The sequence below is a fragment of the Urocampus carinirostris genome, chromosome 1 (assembly GCF_059441175.1).
Source record: "Urocampus carinirostris isolate Australia breed hairy pipefish chromosome 1, RoL_Ucar_1.0, whole genome shotgun sequence".
NCBI classification, from domain to species: domain Eukaryota; kingdom Metazoa; phylum Chordata; class Actinopteri; order Syngnathiformes; family Syngnathidae; genus Urocampus; species Urocampus carinirostris.
This window is the reverse complement of record NC_142349.1, coordinates 22,004,117-22,026,861: the sequence shown is the minus strand read 5'-3', so window position 1 is coordinate 22,026,861 and position 22,745 is coordinate 22,004,117. Positions and strand designations below refer to the sequence as shown.

The following is a 22,745-nucleotide window of genomic DNA, read 5'->3' as shown; positions in this document are numbered from 1 at the left end:
CCAATTTGGGAGGTTTGAGATTTCTGAATTGTGTCCCAAAGTTCAACAGTTTTGATCCGATGGATTGTATAAGAGCCTCGTGTAACGTTGTAAAACGTTACACAGGTAAAGACAAATAAACAAAAACTTACATGGGGGAACTACGAGCCGCTGCGTGTGCACGCACCGCCATCTTAACTACCGGTATTTTGCATGTAGCCTCATGGGCCGTAGTTTTCCCACCCCTTTACTCAAATGATGATCAAATGTATCTGTTTTTTGGGGAGAACATTTCTTTAAAAGTTAAAATATGAAAAAAGGAGTACGTGCATGTTTAAGAGAACATCAGGTAAATACGTTTTCAGGATTTAAAGAAATAAAAGGATGACATAAATATTTAATGAAAACTGAAAAAAATCCCCTTGATCAAATTGTTACGCCGTCGTGCCATCAAGAGCCAAAAGATGTCGCCTGTGTGAGATTCCATTGGTCTGTTTTAAGTCACGTGCTCACAACACTCCACGCTAAAGGCGGAAGCCGTTTCTTCTCAACAATGTCAGAAAAAGATCCTTGTAAAAAGTACGCTTGTGCCATCCAGGTGTGCTTACAAGGTACAAAACGATCGAAACACTTGTTAAAGACATGCTTTTGAATATTGTTTGTGCAATACTAACTCCTTCATATTCCGCCAGCTAATAAGTATTTGGAGAGCACGTGTGAAGATGTGATCGATGACATGCGACGGTGCTGCCGCAGGCATGGAGCCTTCTCTCTCTGCTGTTCTGGTTTTAAAGACCCGGAAATCACCAAGAGAAAACCCACTGCTTGACCTCCAACTTGAATTGTGATGAATGATTTTTGTGACACAAGAAGTACAATTTATGAAGTATAAAATGAGTTTTAAAAATTGTTACAATGGGACATTTCTATCATGACGTGAACTCTTTAGTTACATTGTTATAACGGGTACAAATCCACAGGAAATGGCGCCAGAAAAGACCATTCAGTTAAACAAAAGTAAAATAATGGTTTGATAAAGACAAACTATTGTAAAATGTAGCAACAGTTATTTGGGAAATCCCAAAATATATCGGAATACAGATAAAAATAGGTAAATTTAGTGCAAAAGGGCCCTGGTTCGAGACTGGGGGGGATACATATGTTGGCCTGGAGATAGATGGGTGCCACCGAGCTGTATGTGCCCAAGACCCACCACAGGAATAGGTGCACCATACAACCCATGTTGTGAAAGGATCCAACCAACCAATGAACAGATAAGGAAATTCAAAGAGTTTAAGTTTCTCTAAGTTATTATTAGCCATGATATCAGCTGGAGAGTCCATATACTGTAAATAGCATAAAATCATAATTAGCAAAGAACATTTTAGCTATGAATGGTTACAGACATACATTAGACCAGTGTTGTCCCTGCAAGGCCTCTTTTGCATGTCTAAAAAATATCCAACTCTTGTGGGGGGGCGGCACAACAGCTGAGTGGTTACCACTTTAGCCCTTCAGTTCAAATCCAACTACCCCTGTGTAAAAAATAAATAAAAAGAAAAACTTAACCCAAGAAAAGTAAAATCACCTCTTCACTAAGTTTATTAATGCACAGTGGCTAACTGCTATTGACTGGTTAGCATGTCTGCCTTACAGTTCAGAAGTTCAGGTTCAATTGCAACTATAGCCTTCGCTGTGTAGAGTTTGCGGGCAGCCTGGTCTCTTCCCACATTCCAAAAACATGCATGGCAGGTTGATTGGTGAGCCCAAATATTTCCCTCGGTATGTGTGAGAGTGTGTATGGTAATATGTGTGCCCTGCGACTGGCTGACTACCAGGTAAAGGTCCACTGTCCCACGGCATGCTCCAGCATCCCCGTGACCCTAATGAGGATAAGCGACACAGAAAATGGATGTATGTTATTTGATTACATTTTGTTGTGTGGGTTGGATCCCTTAACTACCTGGGTAGTAGGGGCACAATTTCCTATGGTGTGCCTCGGGCAAGTACAGCCTGGTGGCAACCACCCCTCTCCAGGCCGACATATGTTTTCACCCGGTCTTGAACCGGGAATCTTTTGCATGTCAGGCGAGTGTGCTAACCACTGCACTTATTTTGTCATGTACCTGTATACTTTTCAGTTTCCCCCTTTGTTGTGTTCCTTCTGGATTTGTGCCTCCATATCTAAGCATTCAAACAATCACATTTTAGCCATTACTTGTTTCTAGGCTGAGAAATCTGCCAGGAGGCCTTCAAAGCAGATCTGCAGGCCCTCCTGGGCAAAACAAGCAGGGTTGGGTAGGGTTACTTTAACTGGATTACTTTAAATTACTTTTGGATTACTCCAATATCAAATATGCTAATAAAAGACAAAATAAACTAAATATGAATACAATTACTAAATTTTGTGCAGGCTTGGGGAGTAACGGAACACATGGAACGGCAAAAATGATGTTGGCAAGCTGTTTGGATTAATTTTCATTTAGTTTCTGTCGCATTTTATGTTAGTTTTGCCGGAGATCAAAGGCAGGAGAGAAAGCTTACCACGTGTTGTGAGTCATAATTTCATTCATATTTAGTTTCTTATGTCTTTTATTAGCATATTTGGTATTGGAGTAATCCAAAAGTAATTGAAAGTAATCACGTTAAAGTAACCCTACCCAACCCTGAAAACAAGTGATGGTTAAGCCTAGGGATGTCAAGTCAAGTCATTTTACACAGACTATTTTTCAGCCGACGAGAAGAGTAGGTTATTCATATGCTATGGAGTAGAAGTGAGTTTTAAGCTTAGATTTAAACATTTCCACTGAGGTTGCAGATCGGATCTCAGGGGGAAGAGCATTCCACAGCACCGGTGCCCGGATGGAGAACGCTCTCGAACCAGCAGAACACTTCTTTGCTCTTGGGATCACCAGCAGACCGGCACTCTCAGATCGTAGGCTTCGGACCGGGACATAGGGGGAAATCAGATCTGAAAGATAAGAGGGAGCAAGTCCATGTATGATTTTGTATAATACTAAGAGAACCTTGAAATCACATCTAAGGCTAACTGGGAGCCAATGCAGGTTAGCCAAAATCTGTGTTATGTGATCGTACTTTTTTGTCCTAGTTAAAAGCCTCGCTGCGGCATTTTGTACCAGCTGAAGAGACTTGATTCTAGACTTCGGGAGACCAGAGAGTAGTGCATTACAGTAATCGAGACGGGAGGTAACAAACGCATGAATTATAATTTCCGCATCCGACTGAGACAGTATTGAACGGATTTTAGCAATGTTACGAAGATGGAAGAAAGCCGTTCTAGTAATTTTCTTTACATGCGTTTCAAAGGATAGATCAGGGTCAAATATGACACCTAAACTTTTAACTGAGTTACTCTGTGTAATGTGACATTTGTCAATGTTCACAGCAGTTTTTGAGAATAAGTCACGGCATTTAGATGGACCAATGACTAACATTTCGGTCTTTTCAGAGTTGAGACGTAAGAAATTGAGTGACATCCACTCTTTTATCTCAATGAGGCAGGCCTCCAAATTTCCACAGTTTAGTGTGGGAGATTCCTCCAACGAAAGATATAGTTGAGTGTCGTCTGCGTAGCAGTGGAAGCTGATATTGTACTTGCAAATAATATCACCTAATGGAAGCATGTAAATGCTGAAAAGAAGGGGGCCAAGCACTGAACCCTGCGGAACACCACAGGTAACATTAAAGGGCTCAGATGTCATTTCGCCATATTTAACACAGTGCGTCCTATCTGAGAGGTAGGATCTGAACCACGAGAGGACGGTTCCTGAGAGACCAATACATTTTTCCAACCGTTCTAGTAGGATATTGTGGTGCACTGTGTCAAAAGCAGCACTAAGATCCAGCAGCAGCAAAAGTGATGAAGCGCCAGAATCCATTGCCAGTAGGAGATCATTTGTCAAACTCAGTTTAGCTCTGTGGATAGATCCAGACTTTGTTTCCGAGGTGGGCCAGATTAGTGAAACTCCAAATTTTAAGCTTTGGTTTTCAGTGTTATGCTTCATTCAGTAAATGTGTTTTGCACCCGCACTATCTCACCGTGCTATACAAACTTAAGTGCGAAGTGTTGCTATTTTTTTGTTGTTGCCTTATCCGTCCACCACAGTATTTGACCAAAAATCCATCCATCCATTATCTGCACCGCTTATCATCAGTAAGGTCTCGGGGTTACTGGAGCCCATCCCAGCCATCCTCAGGCAGTGGGCAGGGAACACAGCAACAGACAATTCGTTCGTTCATTCACACCAAGGGACAAATTGGACCGGCCAATTAACCTAACATGCATGGTTTTTGGAATGTGGGAGGAAACCAGAGTGCCCGGAGGAAACCCAGGCAGGCATGGGGAGAACATGCTAACTCCACACAGGAGGTTCAATCTCATGACCTCAGAACTGTGCCGCACACGCGCTAACCTCTGCGCTGCCGTGCTGCCCTGACCAAAAATCAGTCATATAATGTGCTGGTGTGTGGTGGATCCCTTAACCACTACAGTTCATTATATTTCCATACTTAAAATATTGTATCGAGATTTGGGGAAATGCTTATAAGAGTAATAAAGAATCGCTTATTTGATCACAAAAGAATGCTTTTAGGATTGTACATAACGTAGGGTATGAATAACAAACAAATCTTGTTTAAAAATCCGACCGGTTAAAATTTGTAGACATTGTAAAACTTAAATTCCTGCCTTTCAGTAGTGTAGAAAGCAAGTTAAAAACCCACTTCCAACAAAAACATTTGTTTCTCTACAGAGCAGACACTGAATCAATATTCATTACTTCAAGGTCCAGTATTGGTCCAGTATTCTCGCACTACATTGAAAAGGCATTGTGCCACCCGAAAAGGTATTCATTTATGTAACGATTTTCATTATTTTAAACATAAGAGTGTTTAGATCAATTTTTAAAAATCAATAACTAAACAAGATTAATAAATCAAGAGTTTCTTTATATATCATATATGGGCAGCACGGCGGAGCAGTGGTTAGCGCTTGTGCGGCACAGTTAATGTCATGGGAACCTGTCGTGGGTTCAAATCCAGCTCCAGACTTCCTGTGCGGAGTTTGTATGTTCTCCCCGTGCTTGCGTGGGTTTCCTCCGGGCACTCCGGTTTCCTCCCACGTTCCAAAAACATGAATTCCAGGTGAATTGGCCGGTCCAAATTGTCCCTAGGTGTGAATGAGCGAATGAGTTGTCTGTCCCTGTGTGCCCTGCGATTGGCTGGCAAACAGTTCAGGGTGTCCCCTGCCCGGAAATGACTGGGATGGGCTCCAGCCCCCCCGCGACCCTTATGAGGATAAGCGGTACGGCTAATGAGATGACATGACCAGAGTCACTAGCGATACTATTATACGTTTGAAATGTTCCGGAGCCCATCCCAGCTATGTTCAGGCAGTGGGCAGGGGACACCCTGAACTGTTTTTTGCCAGTTGCAGGGCACACAGACAGACATCTCACCCGTTCATTCACACCTAGACACAATAAGGACTAGCCAATTAACTTGACATGCTTGTTTTCGGAAAGTGAGATGAAACAAACTGCACACGGGGAGGCTGTGATCACTGGAATCAAACCCTGCATCCCCGCACCATCGGGATGTGCGCTAACCACTCATCCGCCGTCCCAGCCTACATATCTTAACAGCCTCTTTATATGAATTTGTGATTGATAGTGTTTTTATGCTTTGCCTAAATATAAAAGCCACATTAACAAAGACGGCATGATGTTTCTTTAAGAAGGGGCGGGGTAAAACAGCATGGTACCTTATTTTCCGTATGATATAAATTGTTGTATTGCATTTTTTTAATATTCATTTTATGTCTTTTAAAACCCACCAGGCGACTGCATTCTAATTTAAAATGTTTATTTGTAACAGGATGACCTAAAACCCCATGGATGCCGTATGACGTCAACACGTATGACGCAGACAGGAAGTACTGGTACTTTCTAGAATACCTTGGTGGACGAACGCTAGTTTCCCCCCAGTCTATTTTCATTGCACATTTCCTCGACGCAGTTATCTACAACCGGTTTGTAATCCAAGCTACCCAAGAGTGTAAGATCTTTTGCCCGATTTATGATTATCAACTCAACGTAAGGCCTCAGCTGTTTCAGCGGGATCTCACGAGCCACACAAAGCTAACGTTCCCCGCTTCGAAGATTTTTCAATCATGTCCGGAATCGACTACAGCGTGTGGGACCACATCGAAGTGTCGGATGACGAAGATGACACACATCCAAACATCGACACTCCGAGCCTCTTCAGGTGGAGACATCAGGTAAAATAATTGATGCCAGTTTAAACGATCGAGCTTTTAGTGATGCTACGTTTTTCTTTTTGCGATCCATGATGATCAAGCACCAAATCCTCATTTAATTTGCAAGAAGTAAATCACGGTTTCAAAGAAAAAGTCCAGGCCTTGATATGTTTGCCAAATATTTATCCCGTTAGGTAGATTAAATATTTCTTACTTAATGCAATCCAACTTAATCACTGGTTCTCAACTGGTCTGACCTCAGGACCCACTATTCCACCCTAATAACAAGCTGCGACCCAAATTAAGAAGATATGATTTTGCATAGAGATAGTAAAATGTGTTCACCCCTTTAAAAATGACCTGCAAAACCTAAATCAACTTCACGTGCCATGTCTCTATCTTTCTATCTCTCCCTCTATCTCTCTATCTATCCTGGTCAAATCCCTCGAGGGGTACCCTACGGTAAGACAATCACATGCACAAAAACAAAGAGAAGGAAAAAGAAGCAAAAAAAAAAAACACTAAAAATTTGACCATGGCCAACCCATATGCCCAAACATCCAAAGTAGTTAAGCACCTCGGCACCAAAGTTGGTCATGCTTTTGTCTCACCAGACAAAACGGGACACAAGAAAGCGGCCATGTCACTCGGGTCAGGGTGACACAACACACTTTTCTGTTCAACAGCAGGGCCCGACAGCTTTCACTGGTTTACCCCTGCTGCATCATACAGGTGCCCTTCCCATCCCTTAGAACACGTCCAAACATCCCACTATCCCTTCATAACACCTCTCCACTCATTCCTATCACCAACAAGAGCTCTAGCTTACACTACATTTAGACCTATTTCCTCCAGTGCACTCATAACACCATCCATCCACATCAGTCGCGGCGTTCCTCTTGGTCTCCTTCCATTTGCTTCTGCTCCGTAGATCCTCTTTAAAATTTGCTCCTTATCCACCCTCTCCATGTGTCCAAACCAACCGAGTACAGTGGAACCTCGGTTCTCAACCATAATCCGTTCCATTTCTTTGTACGAAAACCGATTTGTACGATCACCAAAGTCGTTTTTTCCCATTAAAAGTAATGTAAAATTGTTTTAATCCGTTCCAACACCCTAAATGTTTACCACGAAAGTAAACATGAAGCTAACCCAGGCTAATCGTACGTTCGCGTTAGCGTAATCTTCCGTACGAAAGATTATGCTAACATGAACGTGTAAAAATAAAAAAATCAGGTCGTTTACACGTCATTTAGCACCCGGGTCTCCACAACAAGTGGTGAGTAGTTAAAGGATAAAGAAAAAGAATTATGAGTAGGATTTCTTACCTTGGCGGTTGTCTGCAGAAGCCATGCTGTATTCCTGAAAGAAGGGAAACTCGCACACCTTCTTCATATTTTGCTATTATTTCTTTCTTAAATGCAATAGTTGTACGCACTACTCCTCTTTTTTCACCTGTAGCAACTTTGCTGCTTGCACCAACCTTCTTCCGAGGCATAATTAGGAGTTAAAACACTCCCTTCACCGCTATTGAAAAACTAAAGCAGAGAAGGAGTGCGCGTTGCCGTGACAACAGTTCTTCACGAGGGGTGGGGGCAATCTACACTCGTACGCCGCTCAGCATCGCCCCTAGCGTACCGGCGTTCGAACTCCGATTTTTTTGAACGAAAAGCGAAACAAGAATTTCTCGAAATTTTTGGTTGAGAACCGATTTGTTCGAACTAAGAGGCGTTCAAAAACCGAAGTTCCACTGTACTCTCTTATACTCTAATAAATGAATGAATGAATTGCTTTTATTGTTATTATACAAGTATAGCGAAATTGGAGGGCTTCTTTGAGTGCATGGAAATAAGTTAAAACATTTACATATGCACAATAGGATAAAAATGTAAAAGAAAAAAACATTTTATAAACTATACATAATAAATAGATTAATAGAATGGTAAAAAGCTAAAGATATAACATATTCAAACTGTCTACAGACAGAGAACCAGCTCGGTGGCCTTGGGGGTATGGCACTCGCCCCGAGACTGGGAGGTTGTGGTTCAAGCCTCGGCCTAGTCATTCCTAAGACTTAAACATTCTGGCGTTCAGCATTAGGGGTCTGAATTGGGGGGTTTGGTTACCTAATGACTCCCAACACCTCAGTTGGGTTGAGCGAGGGGGCTGGGAATCCCCTCCTCTGTATCAATCTCCCAAAAAGAGTCAGAAATGACTCTAGCCACCTCCCACTAGGGGGATATGGCTTATACAAACTGTCTACAGCAGCATTTATTGGCAGACACTCATCATTTTTGTATTTTTGCCATCGTTTCCTTCTCCGACACAATTATTGTTGTCACTGTTTTCCACTTTAACTCCCCCTTATCACTTACTTTCTTGGGACCTGTTATTATGGCTGATAAAATGAAATAATACAAACAAAATCTCAATAGAATTAGATGTGGTCCCTCTCAAACGCACCGATTAACTAAACAGGACTAAGAGATTGACCTTGACATGATTGCCATTTACTGATGAGGAGTTTATTTGAACCAGTTTTTTCATCTTTCTTAGCATATTTTTGCCAAGGCAAAGGCCCACTGAAGATTGGTCTGTGACCCACTTTTGGGTCCTTACCCACCTTTTGAGAAACGCTAATCTAAAGGCCCCTGTGTTGCAATCTGAATTTTATAATGCTTATGAGAACGTATTTATACATTATGGCACTAAATTAGTTAATTCATCGAATTGAATACATAGTTTAAATTGATTATCTACATTTTTATTTGTTTAGATATTTGATGGCGCAAAATCTTAGTTATTTGATTTCAGTTTCTTTAATAAACTAAACATTGAAATATTAATATTCAGTACATATACATTCAAATACTTAATGTAACATTTATGTATCTCTCATTTGAAGGCCCGTGTGGAGCGAATGGAAGAATTCAACAAAAAGACAGAGGACCTGAACAAGGGACTTGCAGAGTGTCGCCGTAGGGTGTCAGAAGTACAAAAGAAAATCCAGGAGTTGAACCTGTCATCATCAGAAGAAAGAAAGGTGGACTTGCGCAAAGTGCAAGAAGAGGAGAAGAAACTGAAGAAGGAGCAGCGTGAGTGGGAGAGGAAGCTGGAAGATCACTGCAGGGAAGAGAAGAAGATGCCTTGGAATGTGGACACGCTCAGCAAAGAAGGCTTCAGCAAGGTAAAACCACAAAGCAATCACTGTATTGCAATGATTTTCAACCTTTATCCATGAAGTCTAAAGACCTCTTTTATAGTTCGACCACAGTGACCGACAACGTTTCAGCAATTTATGGCAGTAGTTCTTAACACTGTTGGAACTACTGAACCCCATCAGTTTCATGTGCTCAATCTCCGAACCCTACTTAGTGTATAACATGTTTTTTTTCCAATTCAAGAATTAGTTTGTCTCTAAGATCTGTGACTGCTTGAACCAATCTGTCTTTATTCATGTCCTCTATTTTGTCAACATCAGTGACAAGTCATTTGGGATAATTTACTTTTGTTTACTGTTCTTAGTATTAGATTTGCCAGTCTTAACGCAACGTTTTTTTGCAAGTGTTTCATCAATGGTGTGTGGCTTGCCCTGCTTTCTGATCATGTACGTGCCTTCATATACTTTTGACGATTGGTTTGGTAATGGGTACAAATCCAAGAGAAGGCAGAGTGACCTTATCAAATCTGTTTCTCTTTATCGTAAATTCAAGCAATGGGTTCTTATATTCCCCATCTAAATGCAGCTTTTTTAGTTTTGCTGGTGTGAGTTAGGGTTGCTCAACTTGGCATTGCCAATCATGCATGCAGGACGCTGACTCCCATCCCTCTCCATAATGGATGAGAATCCATATCGTACATATTTGTCTGACCATTTTCTGTTTTTACTCGACATGGTATGGATTGAAATATCTGAAGAATGTAATTAAACGACGTAATACAAAGACATTCACTGAGTGTACAAAATTCTATACAGCACTGATTGGGCAAGTAATGTCACTTGATCATCTGCAGCCAGATATTGCCAAACAGGACATTTCATTGCATATAGACATGATGAATCGGTAGGTCTTGAGAGGCTCCACTGAACCCCTTAGTCGAGGGGTGTCATACTCATTTTAACTCGGGGGGCCACATGATAGAACAAACATTCTGTCAGGGGCAGGACTAGTAGATTAAAAAGAAAAAAATGAGAGATAAAGAAATAAGAGAAAGAGGGAGGGAAAAGGAGAGAGGGCGGGGCAAAGAAAGAAAAAGAGAGAGGGAGAGAGCGTGAAAAAAAAAAAGATAAAAAGTCGTGAGAGAGGGGGAAAAGAAAAAGAGGAAGAAAGAAATCCAAAAAGAAATAGAAAGACAGAAGGAGAGAAAAGAGAAAAGAAAGCACGAAGGGTAGGAAGAGAGAAAGAGAAAAGGAAGTTGGAGCAAAAGAGGTTAAAAGACACAGAGAAAGAGACAAAAAGCAACAAAGGAAGAGAAAAAGAGAAACAGAGAGTGAAAGAGACAGAGTGGGAGAAAAGGGGTGGAAAAGAAAGAAAGAAAGAAAAAGAGAGACAGAAAGAAAGAAATACAAGTACAGTGTCTTTGTGAAAGGCACCTGGCTTTGGCAACATCAAGTTGACATATTTCAACCTGCAGCTTGTTTTTCTCTTGCGCTTCTCTGAGTGTTGTCTCGCGGGCCGGATTCAATCCCTTAGCTGGCCTGATCTGGCCCGCGGGCCGCCTGGTTGGCCCCCTCCGTTTTAGACTGACTCACTGAACACCTAGGGTCTGATCGAAACCATGTTAAGAACCACTGAGAAAGTATTCTCTTTATTAAAGAGTATTGTACATAATATAACGCAATATGATGTTTTCACTGCAAAGTTCCACCAGAAAAATCAAGCTGTTTGTTTTTTTGTGACGTCCGTTGGGTTCTATTTTGCAGAGTGTCGTCAATGTCAAACCTGAAATGGAGGAAGAGTCTGAAGAGGACAAGGAAAAGAAGCACAAGACCTTTGTGGAAAAATATGAGAAGCAAATCAAACACTTTGGTGAAGATCTGCTTTTTGCTCCCTTGGCGCTACCTCCCTCTGAAAAGTGAGCTAAAATGTCTTTCCTTGTTGTGGCTTCCCTTCAGGCATGCTGCACCGCTGGGATGATAGCCAGAAGTACTTGTCTGACAACCCTCACCTGGTGTGTGAGGAGACAGCCAACTACTTAGTCATTATGTGCATCGACCTTGAAGTGGAGGAGGTAATGCACTCTTTCTTTATAGAGATGCTAAACTGCCCAATACGCATTATATTAGGCAATTGTGTCAAAATTGCTGAAGCCCATCCGGTATGTTGAGCATTTGTCATTACTTCAGCGTTGGCTCTGATGCTATAGCACAAAAATAAGTTTACAAACTTGGATTAGAGACATGGACCATTGCGCAGTATTTTAGCGCCAGCTAGCTCATAACGGATGGAACATTTTAGAGTCTAAGAAAAGAACCTTGGATTAAACTGGGATCAGTGACATTCATTCAATTATTTTGATCTAAAAATGACCGTGTTTTTTTTTTTTTTTTACTTTTTCAACTGAGTTCTTTTTTAGCTAAGTACAATTAATAATTGTTTAAATATGGAAATTTGGAACTCTCACAGCCGCCACCTCTGGATCGTGTTATTATTACTGCCTGTCGCGCTTCTTTTTCATGTACGTGCATGTTGACAGATTCAAGCCCGATCGAAGAATAAAACAAAACTGGGACATCTGACGGTGATGTGAGAGCTCAACATGTAGGCCTTACAAGGGATATGTATCAATAAAAGCAGCAGAGTGACTAAATTGCACAACCAAACCTGCATCGATCTGGTATATTGATATATTTTTCATCCAGTTCTACCTGCTGAAATTTGGGATGACTTGACTTGTAGATACATGGGGGCAATTAGCAGGGTTTATACTGAGTTACAAGTTCAGTGGGAATACAGCACTGTCATTTATTAGCTAACTCCTCTCAAAAAAATATGCCCCTTGTTATTCTTTTTATTAAATCACTTTGTGCTGTTCAGCATTTTTTTCTTGGTGCCGTTAGTGCGTGCATCAAAAGTAATAATGCATATGTAACTACAGTGCTGGGATACATGTTTTTTTTAGGTAGTGCGTACAGCACTATTAATCATTAACTATCTGGAGGACGGTTTTGTTTTTCTCTATTGTTTTTCTAGTGCTTGAAGGTTGTAAGCAACCTGCTAAACTGTGCACAACTGCCAATGTTACATTGATAGCTAAGAGCTTGGCATTGTACATTTTGTTATTTTCTAGTCCTTCATGTTTCAACGCACTCTAGCAACTTATGGTGCAAATGATGAATATTCCGTCATACAATAACAAATACAAACAAAATAAAACCTTTTGGACCAGCATGACATCACTCTCCGTGTACCCTCCTACCAAATGTGTTCGCATTGAAGAGCTTTGCTAAAAGTAAGATAAAAGCCAGGCATGAAAACTTCTCACCTATAAGAGAAATTCAATTCAAAAATGGGAACCCACGTGAATTGTATATATCTAAGGAGAAAATGTGTTGAAGGGAGAAGGTGGCTATTGTGAGATTTTCCAAAGTGAATCAGCCGTTTGAGGTGTTGCGTTTGAATTAAGTTCGGTGTATTCGCTTAGGCTACAGCACTGTCTTTATTCGTGTATGAACCGCTTTAGATTTGATGATGAATCGGACTTAGAAGGACATGAAATAAAAACATTATAAATTGTATCTTGTTATTGTGTTTATATATGTCAAATTATTCGAATCATGGCCGCATGTATATTTCAATGCTTAGTTTGAGCTAAGTCAAATAAATTCAAACAAAATTTCATACGTATTTTTGTCAAAAATTAATGGGTGTGCATTTTACACAAATAGTGTTTCATCCACACCCTCTCACCTTTTTAAGTTCTTACCCATTTTAATCCCTGTAAAAGCAGATAGGTGCAATGGCAAACATTACTCTTGGTGTTGTAACGCATACTTATGAGTAAATAACTCAACTTTTTTAAGGACAACTCATGACGCACCCTACCTTTTAAAGAGACAGTCTGCCATATTTAGTGCCTCCTAGTGGTACAAAGAACTTTCATTCATTAAAAAAAAAGATTTGAATATGAGGCAAAAATACATGAATTATCATACCAAGGTTAATTTTCATTTAAAAAAAAAATCATACGTCAAGAAATTTGTTTACTTTTAAAATTGGAATCGCTACGTTGTTGCTACGTTGTGCTCCGTGGCACTGTTTTTTGTTCTCATTGAACAATACGTTGCCATCTAGTGGTCAAACATTACACACGAGCCATTAATCTGCTTTGGCTTCTTTCAATAGAAACATGCATTAATGGAACAAGTGGCTCATCAGACCATCGTCATACAATTCATTCTGGAGGCAGCGAAAAGCCTCAAAGTGGACCCCCGAGGATGCTTCCGTCAATTTTTTGCCAAGATCAAGGTGAGATTCTGTGCCTCAAACTGGTAGCAAAAATGTTTTCACACTCCTCATAAACAAGGAAATTAGCAATTTGCTTCCTCTGCAGACCTCAGACCAGCAATATCAGGATGCGTTCAACGATGAGTTGGAGTCTTTCAAGGAGCGCGTACGCGGTAGAGCCAAGATCCGTATTGAGAAGGCCATGAAGCAGTACGAAGAAGAGGAACGACAGAAGCGCTTAGGACCGGGGGGACTCGATCCTGTCGAAGTGTATGAGAGTCTACCAGAGGTCAGTCCTGGTAACCTTTAACAGTCTATTGCATCCCTCAAATATTTGACCGTCAAGTGCCTCACCAATTCTGTTTCCAATTTTAGGACATGCAGAAATGCTTTGATGAAAAGGACATTCAACTGTTACAAGACATTATTAGCAAGATGGATCCAACGGTGAGTTTTTTGTCTGCACCTGATGGGACAAAGTGATGGTGTGTAAGCTCAACGGTTTTTCTCTGATGACCCATCATCAAACAAAGTGGGAAAGGCTACTTATGTAATAAGAGCTTAATTGAATTTAAGGAGGGATGTCAAACTATGTTTGGTTTTGGGCTCAGGTTCATATTTACTATTTTTAGGCGTGCCAGAAGAGTGAATAAACACCAATTCCCAACTTCTATCTTTTTTAGGATCATGCTTATCATTCAGTCTACATTTATAACCTACCCTACATATTATAATCACAGATTACAAGGGATATTTTCTAAACACAAAATATTTACAACCAATGGGGAAAAAGTATTTTATTTGGCATTGAACGTGTTAACTGGTTTGTTCTAAAGAGTGAGTGAATGCAGTTTTACACCTGTACCAAATAGCCATCCTATACAAACTCAACACTGCACTTTAGCGGGCACTGAGCATTTTGTTTACTTTTTTAAAAAAAATCATAACCTTTGATAAGAATTACCTAGAAACTTTGTTTTATATATATATATACTCGAAAATTTATGAAGGGCCAGATTAAATCATCCAACAGGCCTGATCAGGCCCACAGAGGTCGTATGTTTGATGTGCCTGTCTTAAAGGTATTGTGTTTAATTTATTTTCTCCCAGTGCTAAAAATATATTTATAAGTCCAGAACTCTATTTATTTGACATAAAGATGAGGCTTACCTAGAGGGAGCTGACTTAATTGTCTGCCATCTTGTTGCTACAACCAAAAAACCTTTTGAAAAGCTGGGCATAAAAATTAAGAGATAAATAATGCGGTTTTGATGACTTTAAAAATCCATTGTAAGCATTCTTTTTTAGTTGCACTAAACAATACAGCTACATCTAAATGTCAAATGTTACATAGTATCCTTAGGTTTATCTGAATACATTTTACAGGGTTCGTATGGTTGCTTGAAATTCTTAAATGCTTGAATGTTAATGTTGTGTTTTCAAGGATTAAACATTGCTGGCATTTCGGATGAAGTGCTTGTAAAGGCCTGAAGTTGATGCCATGTTTCACAATGTCTGCAATGTCTGTCTGACACAGCTCTCTGTTGGCTTTGCAATTTAATTTCTTCCTCTGTGATTAACGGCACCTGGCATTAGTTAGTATGAGTTTGTCCTATGAAGCGGCCCCCTACACGTTGCTCCCATAAGGACAGGTGCATGCTACACCTTAACAACTGTGAAAAGTGTATTATTGCATGGAATACATATCAACTATAGACATTTATCATAGTCCATGCCAAAATTTAAGGTAGTGTTTCCCAGAGGTAAATTGTAATGCGAAACCTTGTTGCAACTGAACATGGAAGCGACATATTACCTTCAATGTTTCCAACACTATACGGAGAGATATTTGTTTAAAAAAAATCTTTACACACATAATGTTCAGTTACACAAATATATCAATTTTTTTTTGTGAAAGTGGCTTTGAAAGTCCTTAAAAGGTGCTTGAATTTGGCCATGAAACAGGTGTACAAACCCTGATTTGAAAATTGTAAATCAAGTATAAGTTGGAGTCCTAGCATTTTAAAGATCCATACTTGATGTTAAAAAAGTCCTAATAACAGATGTATTAACATGAGTTACTCAAACTTTTTTTTTTAATCACCCCCATCTCTTTTTGGCTGCGGTTTAGGAAGCCAAGGTGCACATGAAGCGTTGCATAGACTCTGGCCTTTGGGTGCCCAACTCCAGGATGGACAACGGAGATGGGAAAGAAGAAGACTCCACTTATCAGGATTTCCAAGGAGAGATGGAAGAAACTAAAAAGGACTGAACAACAGCAAGAGACTGCAAATGTACCCTGTTGCAAACTTATTAGGTGTGCTACTAGTTTGCCTTGAGAGAAAAACAATGAGCTTGACACACGTAATTAAAATTTACCAGTAATGGATTGGCTGTCATACAAGTTTTTTTTTTCATGTTTAGTAAAAAGCACAGCTTGTATTTAGAGGTTGTTTTTGTTTTGCATTACTACCTGGACACAAAGGTTTCTCATCTGTACACTTGGGTATCCTAATTTCCCTTTCAAACAATTGTCAGATACTTGATGTTGAACTTCAACAGTCAGTGTAGTTTCCCATCAATTTTCTATAAACCTGTGACGGTTGCTTTACCCACATTTTTGTGACAATTGGTTCAATTTAGGAAATGATTGTAAGCTGTTTTATGTCTTGTCACCATCGACTCATGGACAGTGTTGGGCACATTACTGGAAAACTAATTACAGTTACTCGTCACTTTATTTGAAAAATAATTAAATTACCCTTATAGATTACTGACACCATAAAGTAGCGTGTTACTTGAAAGTAACTCGTTATAATTATAAATTACTGTATATACTTGCATAGAATCCAACCCCCTAAAACGGCTTAAAATTAGCCACAGTAGATCCTTCATATTTCTTGTCATCCTAAAAGCTTGCAAACTATCAGTCAAGACACTCCATATCCATTTTGTCACTCTGCTTCAAACCACTCGAAAACCTCAGACCTCAGTTTCTTGTTTTTTCTGAGGTCAGTTTCTTGGACCTCAGTCCAAGGTGGGGTTTTTTCTCCAGGCATGGTGTAATACAAAAATAATTTTAAAAATAAAAGACCAAAGTTTAGCACACATTTACTGTAAGTTCTGTGCTCACGTTGTCCCCTTCTGATTACGTTGTGACTTTACAAGCCATGCCCCCCTCTCCACGCACTTTCTTCTGTCACTACTAATGAAACATTCAAATATGAGCATATACCTTTAGGTGACCTCATGAAATTTTATTGTTCTTAATTCCTCATCAATTTGACAATGTACTGGAGGGAGGATATCTCCATGAGGAGAAATTCAGTTTTCTTGTACTCTGTTTGAGAGGGCGCCACCATAACTGTATTCAGTTGTACTTTATAAGTAAACATGAATATGCACACCCTTCCAAGTATGTTTTGGCAGATGGGGGCTTGAATGTGACAATGATTCAAGATCTACATTTCATAAGTACCGGAGTTATGCAGTAATGCACCACGTAGTAACGACAGAGTTACAACTTTTTTTATACTACGTTACAGTACTTGTTACTTAGAAAAGTCCTTGTGTTCCATAAATGCGTTCCATTGTAATGCCTGTGTCTCAACACTGCTTATAAATGTCAATGCTACATTTTTACTGATACAGCAGTAAATGAGTTAACTTTCCATTTGTCATGTGTAATCATGAAAGCTTGCAAACTAACACTTAGTAAAGACACTCCATGTCCATACTGTCACATGGCTTTAAAACACTCGAAGAACTCAGTTTCTCTGTACTGTCCAAGGTGGTTTTTATTTTTTAATTTTTTTTAAGTAAACATCCAGAGCGTTGGGGTGATAGGGATTTGGCCAGGGAGGGTGTTCAGCATCCTGACACCCTGATGAAATCTAGCTGTCCTTCAGCCTGCTGGTTCTCGCACTGACACACTTAACCTGACGGCAGCAGGTTCTAGAAGCTGCGAGATGGGTGCGTGGAAATTTTGGTGGCTTTGAGGGTTTTCCAATCTTGCTGCTACGGATGCCCACCAAAACCACAATTTTTTATAAAGTCCTAGTTAAAAACAACCAAAAAAAAAGATGTGCAATTTCTGATACTGAGTCTCTGAAGTTGGTAATCTGCACACTGTCTCTCTAATGGTAAAGTATTATGCACAGTCTGTCCATCACTATCCGTAAGACTGAGAAGTAGCTTTGAAGACCACGTTCTTTTCCCCCTAGGGAGGTCAATGTAACCCACATTCATAGACATGTAGCATACCAATAGTAACCATTTATACGTTTTTCTCAATTTTTTTCTTTTCTCGCAAAACAAGTGAGGGAAAACCCCACTGGTCACTTTGAATATTCGTAGTTTTAATATCTCCCAGCTCAAAATTACACTATCTTTTATCTGGGGGGGAAACGCAAAAAACGCGTAGGGGCTTTTCGTTCCATCGTAAGCATCATTAGAGGTTCGTCATGCCAGCGTAGCTTCGTGTGTTTTTCATTTTAAATTCAGAGTGTATTGGAACTATAATTTGGAACGATTATTAACCCGATGTAACTAAAAAAATGATAAAAGTATCGATTATCGAACTTGTATTACCTGTTGTGCGTGAGTAGCTTGTGGCTAGTGCATTCTACGTCACTTCCTGGATCGCTTTGAGGAAGTGAACTGTTGAAAGCTTTCGGAATTATCGAGAGAATGAAGGAGATGGGTCGAAATGCATACACTTTTCTTTGGATTGGTTTGCTTTTATATAACAGGATATGATTTAATGAGGGTTCTGTCGAGAGGTAAGCATATCAGATTGGTCCTTCCCCTTCATTTCTCTAATAAAGTTATGAATACGACAACTTTAACATCATATTTGGTTGAGTCTGACTCGTGTTAATACATATTTCTTCTACGTGCGTGATTACTTAAGCAAACCACCGCACTGTTTCCGTATACTACCGACACGTCGGTTTTGTAATTCTTCAAAGGTGTAATTTATAGAACTGTATTTTCAATTTTCTATTTTCATGTTATATTTCAGGCTTGTAAAAGGGCCACGACTTAAAGGGACAGTGTATATAATTTAGCGCCTGCTAGTGGTAAATTATGTACTTCATTCATTTACCAAAAAATACTGATTTAAGTAACAAGAAAAAAATATCGGAACTTTCAAATAAACATGCACTTTTTAAAATGATCATAGCTCGAGAAGTCTGTATTCATTTTACATAACTTGAGACTCACTTTGAGGTAGCTCACATGATTGTCTGCCATCTTGCTAAGGGTATCCCTAAAAAGCCAGCCTATCTTTCTTTTTTCTTTTAAATTTATTTATGTCTTCTACTGATGCATTTTTTTCTCTTTCTTTCCCCTCCCCACTTTTTTTCCCTTCATTTCTGTTTTCCTTCCCTTGGTTCCTTCCTTGTATTCCCTTTTCTTCCTTCCCTTTGTCATTTTTCTGATGGCGAATGATAAAGCATAATACTGAAAAACGGCAAAAAATTGGAGTTGACATTCTTTTGCTGATCTGCCTAAGCTGAGAACAAAAAGTCTGGATCTGGCCCAAGGGCCAAACTGAGTTGGACATCCCTGATTTTAAATCTCTCCTGCCCATCACTAACCGGAACATGTAGTCCAATATACATGTAATAGGTATACATTTGTAAAAGTGAATATGTGCTTTTACAGGCGTCAGGTGTCTTCCATTATGCCTGTGAGATGGTGGAACGAGCCTTCCAGGCAAAGGAACTTGGCTTTGCCCCTTTTAACACCTCAGGCTGATGGCATCCATGTGTATCTCTTCTGGGCCCCCAATGACGAGCGTTATCTGTCACACACGGCTACGGTACAGATAACCGCAGAGGAACTGTGCATTTCTGCCGCAGAAGCAGTCGGTGAGAATAATAAGTGTAACCCATAGGGCAGGGGTTTGCAAGCTATGACACGCGTGCCAGCGCTGGCACGCGAGGGGTTAGCCTGTGGCACACGAGCGCACGGCAAAGTAACAATATATATATTTTTTAAATGCATATTTTTACCTGAAATTTAGACATTTTCATTGCGCGCTGTGTTTAGCGGCATTATGGTGAGCGTGTGTCTGCACGGTGCCTCGCAGAGGAAGAGAGATCTGTGTTTTAATCCTCCCACAGAAACAACGGCGCGTGATAATTGAACGAATCTCGTTCTTTTCAGCCAGCGTGGACAGATGACTGGGGCTTTGTGCAAAAAATGACCATGCTGTTTTGTGCATTATGCCTCGAGAGCGTTGTACCTCGCATGTCAAGTGTTAAACGTCATTACTAGACGAAACATAAACATAAATTCAAGGACGATTTTGAAAAGGTGGATACGTTAAAACGCGCTGTGTCCAGGTATGGTGTCGTGCCTAAATCTGACCCCCCTGCAAAATCCTTCCCCCCTCGCGTGAACGCGCATTCTGCTGCGCTTCCGACAAAAGCGATCGTATTCTATATAATAAGTTTAATAAAACAATAAAGCGAGCTAGTTAAAACAATTAAGTGATCATAGTCTATACAACGCATTCATTAAAACAATAAAGCGCGATCGTATTCTACAAAATGCGTTTGTTAACGCGGATGCAAAAGTCACCAACACCGGAGACGAATCAATGTACGCTATGATATCCACAATCACAACTAATTGTACACATATAGCCTTTATTTGATTTACTATAATAGCCATATGTAATGTATTTTTATTGTGAATGAAACCCTGGTTGCATTGGATCCCGCGGTGTAAACAAATCGTTTTTTTTCCATTTAAAATCGGACTTCCCTGCCTATTCTGTTTTCAAAGTAAGACACACTTGAAGCTTGTTATTATTATTTTTTGGCTTTGGGATCTAACTACAGAGGAATACCCCCACTTTGTGATGTGTTACTGAATAGGTGTTCGACAAATCTAGAATCTTTTTATTATTAGCATTATTGCTAATAATACTAATATTTTGAGAAACGTCTGAAACTCTTTAAAATCAGTGTGCTGACATATTTATGTCACAGAAGGTTACCCTAGAAGTTACAAGTCTATATCTCAAACAGGGTCCATTTAAGCAGGGAAGTTAGATTTTGGCAGGTAAAATGCCTGACCCCCCCTGCTAACTTCTGAATAAAAAGTCCTAATGTGTGTGTGTGTGTGTGTTTCAAGTTTTGATAGTTTCTGAAATAAGATTTTATTGATGAACGGTATGGTAGCTGTCTATATCACTTCTTTTTTGATTGTAGTTCATTGTTGATGAAGAATGGTTGAAGTCATGGATGTCTACAGGCCTTTCCACATGTTGCTCACATTCATTTTTTTAGTTTGTTGATGAACAAGAACAGTGGAAGATAAAATTGGTCAGTTATACGATTTCAATGTATATCCACGTTGTATATTTGGACTGGTGTAAAATTGCAGCTCTGTTGGATATAAAATAATTATTGTGCGAGTCATTAATCTTGGTGTGGCACACTGATTTACAAGGAATTTGAAAGTGGCACTCCACACCGAAAAGGTTGCTGATCCCTGCCATTGGGTAATGGATAACGTATAAAAAGTGTCGGTATGTCAAGTTTGTAACCTTACTATGTGTCTTTACAGGGATAACACCTTTGTTCAATGCATTGTTTGCTCTCTATGACCCCCTTTCATGCTGCTGGTACAGTCCAAATCACGTTTTCCACCCGGAGGAGGGTTCTAGTCTTTTTCTTCAATACCGAATGAGGTTGGTGATGCAATCATTGCGTGCTGTCGATTCATCGTCTTGTGCAATTTATGAGCCATCAAGCACGTTAATCAATGGAAATAAGTGCATTGGATCTCGTTGTGGAGTTGTAAAGTTGTAGGACCATTTTGGTCCGGCAGAAAGCGCTTTGATACAGTTTCTATAAAGGTATCTTACTTTTTTTTAAAAAAAACAACGTTTTTTTAATTGAACATTGCATCATACAAAATCCAAATACGCTAACTCCATTTTTTGCCCCACACAAAATATAATTTATCTCACTTTGTTTCTGTTTTGTGATAAGTCTTATAAAATATGATGATATAATATGATCTCTGGATAAGGATGTAGGAAGAGTATCTTGCATATATTTGTATGTATTTTTCTTTATTGTTAAGTTATTAGACAAACACTTGCTTTTTGTTTTTTTTATTGTTTTAGATGATAAAATGTTCAGTTGTGTGGTGCACTTTTTCTTTCTATTTGTCCAAAACTTCAATTTTTTAATATAGGAAGAAATTAAAATTGTGTTTTTAGAAAATCAAATTCATAGATAAATTGAAAGAAAAATTGAATGATTTGTTTATCATTAAAAAATAATCGTTAGTTGCGGCCCAAGTGCAAATAATTGTTTTGTCGTGTGCAGGTTCTATTTTCGTAATTGGCATGGATTTAATGACAAAGAGCCAGCAGTGACTCGTTTTGCTGTCAAGACTGAGACTGGTGGGACGTGTAAGGAGGCTCAAGACTGGTAAGGTACTGACTCTTCTGGGGTTGTTTCTAAAAAAAAAAAAGAAAGTTTGAACTTGGGCCTTAGCAATTGGTTTTTCAAGTCAAGTCATTGATTGGTACAGTATAGCTCTTAATCACCAAAAGTCTCAAAAGAGCTGCAGACTACCATTATAACATCCCCTGACCTGAAACCTACATGAGGTCAAGGAAAAACATTAGGTGACCGAAATCCCCAATTCCAACCCCTAATGCCAAGCGCCAAGCAGGGAGGCAATGGGTACCAATGTTGTAAGTCTTAGGTATGACACGGCTAAGGCTCGAACAAGCAACCTCCTTGTCTCGGGGAGAGCGCCCTACCCCCTAGGCCACTTAAATTAAGATTTTCTAGTGGGTTTCACTTGATTCACCCCAATCTCATACTGCTGGGATGTCAGATAAAATAAACACACAGTGAAAAGTTCCCAACATTTGTGAATACAAAATTATGCACCCAGCCTTTTATCCAAGATTGTGCATGAATTCTCAACAACAGGTTATTGGAGCAAATCACTGTATTGATTTGAATGAGAAATAGAATCATTCATTCATTCATGGGCCAAGA

At 39.7% G+C, this 22,745-nt stretch overlaps 3 protein-coding genes across 4 annotated transcripts in view; all 3 read left to right on the top strand.

Moving 5' to 3' along the window:
• Nucleotides 1-485: 485 nt before the first annotated feature.
• LOC148373900 (cx9C motif-containing protein 4-like) lies at nucleotides 486-889 on the top strand. Its single transcript, XM_088354106.1, has 2 exons — nucleotides 486-590; nucleotides 672-889. Exons 1-2 carry the CDS (start codon nucleotides 533-535, stop codon nucleotides 806-808), a joined length of 195 nt encoding a protein of 64 aa, XP_088210232.1. The 5' UTR covers nucleotides 486-532; the 3' UTR covers nucleotides 809-889.
• A 5,017-nt stretch (nucleotides 890-5,906) lies between these two features.
• Nucleotides 5,907-16,093, top strand: LOC148373899 (hsp90 co-chaperone Cdc37-like). The gene is made up of 8 exons (XM_088330267.1): nucleotides 5,907-6,277; nucleotides 9,162-9,443; nucleotides 11,181-11,286; nucleotides 11,373-11,488; nucleotides 13,603-13,725; nucleotides 13,811-13,993; nucleotides 14,080-14,151; nucleotides 15,836-16,093. Exons 1-8 carry the CDS (start codon nucleotides 6,170-6,172, stop codon nucleotides 15,974-15,976), a joined length of 1,131 nt encoding a protein of 376 aa, XP_088186393.1. The 5' UTR covers nucleotides 5,907-6,169; the 3' UTR covers nucleotides 15,977-16,093.
• Nucleotides 16,094-17,504: 1,411 nt separating this feature from the next.
• The window catches only part of tyk2 (tyrosine kinase 2), a 29,014-nt gene continuing 23,773 nt past the window's right edge, over nucleotides 17,505-22,745 (top strand). For both annotated transcript variants that reach the window (XM_088330250.1, XM_088330257.1), the window contains exons 1-4: nucleotides 17,505-18,485; nucleotides 19,375-19,580; nucleotides 21,289-21,412; nucleotides 22,059-22,163. In XM_088330250.1, coding sequence (XP_088186376.1) covers nucleotides 19,394-19,580; nucleotides 21,289-21,412; nucleotides 22,059-22,163 — 416 coding nt within the window. In that variant the 5' untranslated portion in view covers nucleotides 17,505-18,485; nucleotides 19,375-19,393. The remainder of the gene's footprint in view (nucleotides 18,486-19,374; nucleotides 19,581-21,288; nucleotides 21,413-22,058; nucleotides 22,164-22,745) is intronic.

Excerpts from the sequence above, each read along its gene's own strand:
- LOC148373899 (XM_088330267.1), top strand. The coding sequence starts at position 6,170 with ATGTCCGGAATCGACTACAGCGTGTGGGACCACATCGAAGTGTCGGAT. Across the intron at positions 11,287-11,372 it reads GAAGCAAATCAAACACTTTG|GCATGCTGCACCGCTGGGAT; the intron begins GTGAAGATCTGC and ends GCTTCCCTTCAG. Across the intron at positions 13,726-13,810 it reads AATTTTTTGCCAAGATCAAG|ACCTCAGACCAGCAATATCA; the intron begins GTGAGATTCTGT and ends CTTCCTCTGCAG.
- LOC148373900 (XM_088354106.1), top strand. The coding sequence starts at position 533 with ATGTCAGAAAAAGATCCTTGTAAAAAGTACGCTTGTGCCATCCAGGTG. Across the intron at positions 591-671 it reads CATCCAGGTGTGCTTACAAG|CTAATAAGTATTTGGAGAGC; the intron begins GTACAAAACGAT and ends ATATTCCGCCAG.